A 7,293-nucleotide genomic window follows, 5' to 3' on the forward strand; every position below is an offset into this window, starting at 1 on the left:
TGAGAGAAAAAGTGAAATGATTATAGGGTTGGATGTGATATTTTGTTTGGATGTGTTTTTTTTGATTTTGTAAAAAGTTTGTCTTTTAATGAAAAAAATGAGAAAAAAATTTGGAACCTAGGTGCAAGTGCAATTTTTTGGGTCTCTCATAAACGTAGGACTTTGATGACAGCTCTAGCAGAATTATTCCAAAAGCAGTTCCAGCTGGCACATTTAAAAAAAAGAAAAGAAAAAAAAGCAAAATATAAGAAAGAAAAAGACAAATTAAATTATTTTAAAACTTCAAAACATTTTTTATAAATGTATATTGGCCTATTTTAAAAATTATTTTTTAATTTATTTTAGATTATGTTATCTATCATATTTTTTATATGTTTGTCTAAAAATAGCCCAAAAAAAATAAAATAAAAAGTCAATTTTTAATTATTTTTTAAAAATAATCCAATGTAAAAAAATGTTACTCATTCCGTCTCAAAATATTAGTATCTTATTTAATTTGTTATTCCAAAATATTAATCCATTTTAAAAAATGAAGGACTAAATTAATATGAATTTTTTTATTTTACCATTCTTTTAAATTCATTAACAATATAAAAAGTACAATTATAACAATTGATATTTTTAAAAAAGTACTATTAAAGAGTAATTTTGAAAAATTAATATTTTTAAAGTGTAATAATTATACTACTAAAAAAATTCAATTTTCCAAAAATGACTATTATTATGGTTTGGAGGGAATAGTTATTTTGACTTATATTTCCAGGTTGATTAAAAATCATTTTTTTTATGGTTGAAAGTTTTTTTTTTTTTGATTATTTTAATTTGTTTAAAAGAGTTAGGTTTAGAAAGATAGTTTTTTTTAAGATTTGATGGTTGTGAGAGAAAAAATGAAATAATTATAAGTTAGATATGACATTTTATTTTATTTTATTATTTTAATTTAATTTGTCTTTATTAACCATTCTAGTCCAAATAACTCTTTCCAAACAAGGCTTAAATTTCATTTTTGCATTTGGAAAGCTCAATGGAAATCTCTATTTGATTTAGGTGGTGTTTGGCAAGTTGGGTTGGGGCTAAAATAGCCACAAAAGACAAAACAGGTTATTTTAGCCACAACAAACAAAACATCACATCCAACCCATAATCATTACACTCTTCTCTCACAAAAAAAATCAAAAAAGTCAAAAAGCCATAAAGCCCTTCCCAAACTAAACTTTTTAGCCCAGGCTAAAATAGCCAAAAAAGCCAAAAAGCCAAAAAACCAACCCACTTCCCAAACGGAGGCTTAGTTTGGAAAGTGATTTTTTTAAAAAGAGTTTTTAAAATTTTAAAATTTGTTTGGTTCTACATTTTGAAAATAATTTTATAGTTTGAGATGATTTTAACTTTTTTTTTATTTTATTTTATAATTGAATGGATAGTTGTGAGAGAAAAATTAATTAATTGATAGGTAGTATATGAGAGGATGAGAAAATAGATAGAAAAAGTGATTAAAAATAATTTTCAAAAAATTGTAAGGCTCCGTTTGCGATACTAAGGCCTTGTTTGTCATCTACTATATAATCCATATTTTTATCTTTTTATCTTTTTTCCATCACATCACCTCTCTACTTTTCTGCACATCTTTTCGTAAAAAGACAAAAAGTGCACTTTTTTAGTACACCCCAAACCAACCCTAATTTGGGCTAAAATAGCCATATAGGATAAAATTGGTTATTTTAGTCAAACATGACAAAATATCACATCTAATTCATAATTATTTTATTTTTTCTCTTACAAAAGTAAAAAAAAAAGTCAAAAAATCAATCTCAAATGAGACTTTTTAGCCTCAGGCTAAAATAACAAAAAAATTAGAAACAAAAAAGTCAACTCATATCTCAAACGAACCCTAGGTTTTCATTTGGCAGTGACTCTTTTAGCTGACTTTTTTGTGTTGGACTTTTTTAGCCTGGCTTTTTGAGTCTTCGTTTGGTTTGATTTTTTTGGTTTTCTTGAATTTTGTGAGAGATAAAATATAATGATTATGGTTTGAATGTGACATTTTATCTTATTGATTTATGTAGCCAAGTTTGTGGTTTTATGTTTTTTTAGCAAAAAATCTAAAATCAAACCAAGCTTAAATCAAACAAATTTTAGGTTTTAAACTCTCAAAAATTATTTTTAAAACTAAACCAAACACAACCATCACTGCAAAAAAATTAAGGTTTTAGAGATCAAAATTTAGGAATAAATTTTTTTTTAAGAACCAAATATTTTTGTTTCGAAAAGTGCTGTTTTTTATTTTTAGCAACAAAAATTAGTGATTAGTGATGAATTATTATCTTTTTGGGATAAAATTTTTTGTCTCAAAAAATAAATTATTTTGAGACTAAGGCCTCGTTTGGGTACCCTCATTTTTAGTCAAAAAGTCAAAAAGTTACTAAATTAGCCAAAAAACCAACAACTCATACCAAAAAGTTAAAGATTCTCTTTTCTCTCTACTTTTTGCACATCTTTTCGTAAAAAACCAAAAAGTCATCCCAAACATACTAATTTTTTTTTAGCTCATATTTTAGCCAAATAGCTAAAAAGTTACTAAATTAGTCTGTTTCCAAACAAGGCCTAAGTTATTTTATCCCTAAAAGTCTATTTATTAGTAACATTTTCAAATTTTTGTTGCTAAAAACCTTGTTTTGAATTTTTCTAGACGACCTTTTAGCGACTATTCTCATAACAATAAAAATTGGTCCGTAAATGTCTTTTGTAACAAAATTTGTACTTTTAAAAATTAAGTGGGTGTTTGGGAAGTTACTATTTTAGTAGGCTATTTTAGTATTTGACTATTTTAGGAGGCTAAAATTTTTGTATTTGAGAAGATAGTTGAATTTTTTTAGTTAGATGTGATATTTGTCAGAAAAAGTGAAATAATTATGAGTTTGATGTGATATTTTATCTTATTAATTATTTTAATCTATTTTGTTTTTTAGTACTATTTTAGTTAAAAAAGTTAAAAAAACTACTTCCCAAACGCTCGTAAAACATCTAGTTTCTAAAATTCTTATTTGTTAAAATACAGGTCTCTTGAAAAAAAAAATAAAAAAAAAATGTTATGTACGAAATATTGTAATCAAATTTTAAAATTTTGCAATATTAATTCTCAAATTTTAAATATTTTATTAACTCAATTTAGAATAAAATTACGTATTTTATAATTGGCATCTGAATCACACAGGTCTATAAGGAGATACATAAGATTTGTCCTCTCTATAAATAGGTACTTTAACGGGTCAATTTCCACATTCTCTCTCAGACGATAGAAAAACAAAATACAAAAGAGAGAAAAAGAGAGAGAGAGATATGGGTGAGGCTGCTGAAATGATCCCCTCAATTTCTCTTACAAATGAGGTATTGAGTTTGGATAGACACAGCGAAGAATGGAAAGCGATGACTGGAAAGGTGAGAGAGGCCTGCGAAGCATATGGTTGCTTTATGCTTGATTATGAGAAGATCCCATTAGAGCTTCAACAAATGCTGTTCAAGACCACCGCCGAGATGTTCGATCTCCCAGTGGAGACCAAGTTGCAGTACAAAAAACCTACTCCTAAAGATGGTGGTTACGTTCTCAGCAACCCGTTTATCCCTCTCTACGAGAGCTTTGGAGTCTATGGCGAAGAAGAGGTTCGAGCTTTCGAGAGGCTTATGTGGCCTCAAGGCAATCCTCAATTCTGGTACTCATACTTATGCACAATTTGGAATGAGTAATATTAGGCATCATGAAAAAAATATCATGAAATGTATTAAAATTTTTTTTTATTTTTTGATTAATGTGTGGTATTTTATTATACGTATAATTTAAAAATAAAGAATTTTTTATGATTATCCTCATCTTCATGACACTTTTTTTCATAATCTCTACCATTACTCATTTGGAATTAAGGAGAACGGAAGGTAATCATAATTTATTAGACTTTTTTTTTAAAATAATCATTCCTTTAAAATGTAAAAGCTGATTATATTTGTGATGTATTTTTTATTATTTTTTTAATTTAATCAAATATATGAATTAATATTTTAATAGAATAATTGATTCATTCCAATGAATCAATGCAATATTTGACTCATTAGAGTAATTGTTATATTAAAATATTTATTTTTATATTTAATTGATTAATAAAATAATAATAAAATGTATTACAATTATAAAATTATCATTTATTATTTTAATTATTTCATTCGAACTCATTTATGTGAACAGTAATAATGTTAGGAGGTCACAAAATTTATAGCTTAAATAGCTCAAAATACCAAAAACGACATCATTTTATATATGAAATAGAAAAATGCGACAGACCCCACCAAAACCGACCCTCAATATCACGTGGCACTGGGTGATTGGAAGGAAAGAAAAAAAAAAAAAAAAAGGAAACTGGCCAATGGGGTTGAGCTGGGGTGTTGGGGGTGCCCCAGCTGAAGGTCCCTAGCACTTCTGTATAAAATAACATAAAATAATATTATTTTGATAATTTCAAACTATTTAAACTACAGAATTTATGATGACTAAACATTTTCCTTATGTGAACCGGATCTTACTTTTCTTATTTTGGAAAGCTGTGGGACAGGCTATATTGTAGCCCGTTTGTCAAAAAAAGCAAAATACCGAGGCTGTCCAGCTGGATGCCAATAACGCATAAAAATACTATTTTACCCTTGGGTTACACATTCGCCTCAGACCAATCTGTAATTTTTTTGGAAACCTAGCATGTACTTTTTTTCATTTCATAGAAATAAACTGGGTGGTGGCAGTGTACTAATTGCTGACTAAATTTTTAAATTTTTTTTGTAGGGACACTTTGGTCATTTTGTATTATACAATCATTTCAAATATATTTTATAACAAAAAAAATTCATCTCATCTTTCCAAATACAAAAATTAAAATAGCCAACTAAGAACATCTTCAATGGTTCATCAGATTTTTATTTAAATTTGAGTAAAAAAAAAAAAAGATTTTTTTTATTTGATATCACTTGTTCTAACGGAGAAATTTAACTTTTCATCAAACTACCGATCGACTGGGCAGACTATCGGTCAATGCAAAAAATAAAAAACTGAGAAAACAAAGAGGTTGTCGATCAGGGGGTCGATCGCCTAGTATAAAATTTTCACAAAATTTTGCTTAAGATGGTCATTCGGGAGGACGTTCGGCCGGTTGTCCGGTGAGACCCACCTCCAACGTAAACGCACAGTGTTTTGGTGAAAGCTGCTCCGCTTCTCATTTTGGTGAAATTTTTGGTGAATTCTCAATTTGATATCCGGTTGGTGAAATCATTGGAGCCATAAAATTGATATTTTTTCACCAAATTCAAATTTGATGGTGAATTTGATTCACCGTTGTAGATGGTCTAAGGGTTCGTTTGAGAAGTGGATTGGCTTTTTGGCGTTTCTGGCTATTTTAACTTGGGGTTAAAAAGCCTGGTTTAGGAAGGGTTTTAAACTTTTTTGATTTTTTTTGAGAGAAAGAATGTAATGATTATGAGTTACATGTGATGTTTTGTTTTATTGGATTAAAAAGTTTATTTTATTTTTTGTGATTAAAATAGCTAAAAACGCCCCAACTTTTACTTTCCAAACGAAGTCTAAAATAGTTAAATAATCAAAAAAATCTGAAAAATAATCACTTGCCAAACACTTACTAAATTTATTGAAAGCCCACGATAAATAGGGTAAAAGCAGACCTACTAATATTTGGATACTTTTATTTTTTGATAGTGAGGTTATCAACTCCATAACTGCAAAGGTGCATGAACTGAACCTCCTATTACTGAGAATGATTTTCGACAGCTTTGGGATAGAAGAGTACTACAAGGAGAAAGCACTAGATGAGAACATTATTGGGTATTTACGTTCCATGAAGTACAGACTCCCTAAAGAGGATGAAGACCCTCTTGGTCTCGCAATTCACGTTGATAAAACCATCATAACCATTTTATGTCAAAATTCAGTGCAAGGTCTTGAGGTTCTCACTAAAGAAGGAAAATGGATTAAACTTAGCATTCCTAAGGGAACCTTGGTAGTCATTGTCGGCGATGGGCTCCAGGTGTGTGTTTCTCTGTTCTTTTATCTTTTCGATTTTTGTGAAAAATGAATATTGTTATCATAGAGTCAATCGTACTTAAAACATTTTTACTCTTTGATTTAGACCCATATATACAAGTAAATCAAAGTCATAAATGCATTCGATGTCTCACTCTCTCTTGTTTAATTATTACATGTGTAAATATTTTGGGTAATGATTGAGACCCTCTCACCACCACCTCCATCACTTTACACGTAACGGGTGGACGTGACGGGTGGTGATTAAAAGAGAGAGAAAAAAAATAAAATAGCTAATCAAGTGAAAGGGGTAAGAGAGTGGAAAAAAAAGGGTCAAAGTCATTATTGAAATATTTTTGAGTTTTCACAAGGAATATATATATATATATATATATATTTTTAATTTAATGATGCAACTAAATATAGGCTTGGACCAATGGAAGAGTTGAAGCAGTGCAACACAGGGTGGTGATGAGCGGTGACAAAGAGAGGCTTTCGTGCGGATTCTTTTCTATTCCAAAGGATGGAGTGAGTGTTGAGATACATCCACAGCTTGTAGACGAAGAACATCCTCTGCGCTACCGATCATTCGTTTATTCTGATTATCTTGCCAAATACCTTGCCAATACTAGGTTGGATGCGCTCGAGCTTTTTGCCGGTATTTGCTGATCTGTGGCACAGAGGTTTCTCCTATTTGACTTTCTAGTGTTGGTACTATGAACAAGTTTTGGACTTTATTTATCACTGTGTTGAATAACTTGGGGAGGAATTAGAGTGGTTTCTATCCTATATTGTACTACTTTTGTTTTTTTGTTTTTAATTTGGAATAATGTTTTAGAGCACTAAATTGGGAGCTCTAAAGTATCACTAATGATGTGGCACAGTGGCCCCCACCAAAGTGATGTGATGTGATATTTTGGCTTGAGTTTGTTTGTTTTTTTTTTTTTTTTTAAGCTCATTAGAGTTATTAGTGGTCAAAAAATTAGTGGAATAAATCACCGCTCTTTAATTTGATACTGTTAGCGAGGAAGTATAGAGTGGTTTCCGTCTCTTTTGTACTTCTTTTGTTTTTAATTTGATAAGTAATAACCTCTCCAAAAGAGATTGTGATCCCTCTATTTTTTTTTAAATATTATTTTTTTATCAGGAAAAAAGTTGAGTAACTTGATTATAGTCTAGAGCTTCACAAGTGATATCATCATATAATAAAGAAGGGAGAGGTG

The 7,293-nt window shown here is 29.5% G+C and overlaps 1 protein-coding gene across 1 annotated transcript; it reads left to right on the forward strand.

Annotated features, from left to right (window-relative positions):
• The first annotated feature begins 3,187 nt into the window (after positions 1 to 3,187).
• Positions 3,188 to 7,182, forward strand: LOC114292182 (putative 2-oxoglutarate-dependent dioxygenase AOP1). Its single transcript, XM_028236090.2, has 3 exons — positions 3,188 to 3,707; positions 5,747 to 6,074; positions 6,497 to 7,182. Exons 1-3 carry the CDS (start codon positions 3,337 to 3,339, stop codon positions 6,737 to 6,739), a joined length of 942 nt encoding a protein of 313 aa, XP_028091891.2. The 5' UTR covers positions 3,188 to 3,336; the 3' UTR covers positions 6,740 to 7,182.
• The last annotated feature ends 111 nt before the right edge of the window (positions 7,183 to 7,293 follow it).

The sequence above is a fragment of the Camellia sinensis genome, chromosome 8, assembly GCF_055761805.1.
Source record: "Camellia sinensis isolate YWXY chromosome 8, ASM5576180v1, whole genome shotgun sequence".
Classification (NCBI taxonomy): Eukaryota; Viridiplantae; Streptophyta; class Magnoliopsida; order Ericales; family Theaceae; genus Camellia; species Camellia sinensis.

Coding starts and splice junctions, on each gene's coding strand:
- LOC114292182 (XM_028236090.2), top strand. CDS start 3,337: ATGGGTGAGGCTGCTGAAATGATCCCCTCAATTTCTCTTACAAATGAG. Junction 3,708..5,746: donor CAAGGCAATCCTCAATTCTG/GTACTCATACTT, acceptor ATTTTTTGATAG/TGAGGTTATCAACTCCATAA. Junction 6,075..6,496: donor TTGTCGGCGATGGGCTCCAG/GTGTGTGTTTCT, acceptor AACTAAATATAG/GCTTGGACCAATGGAAGAGT.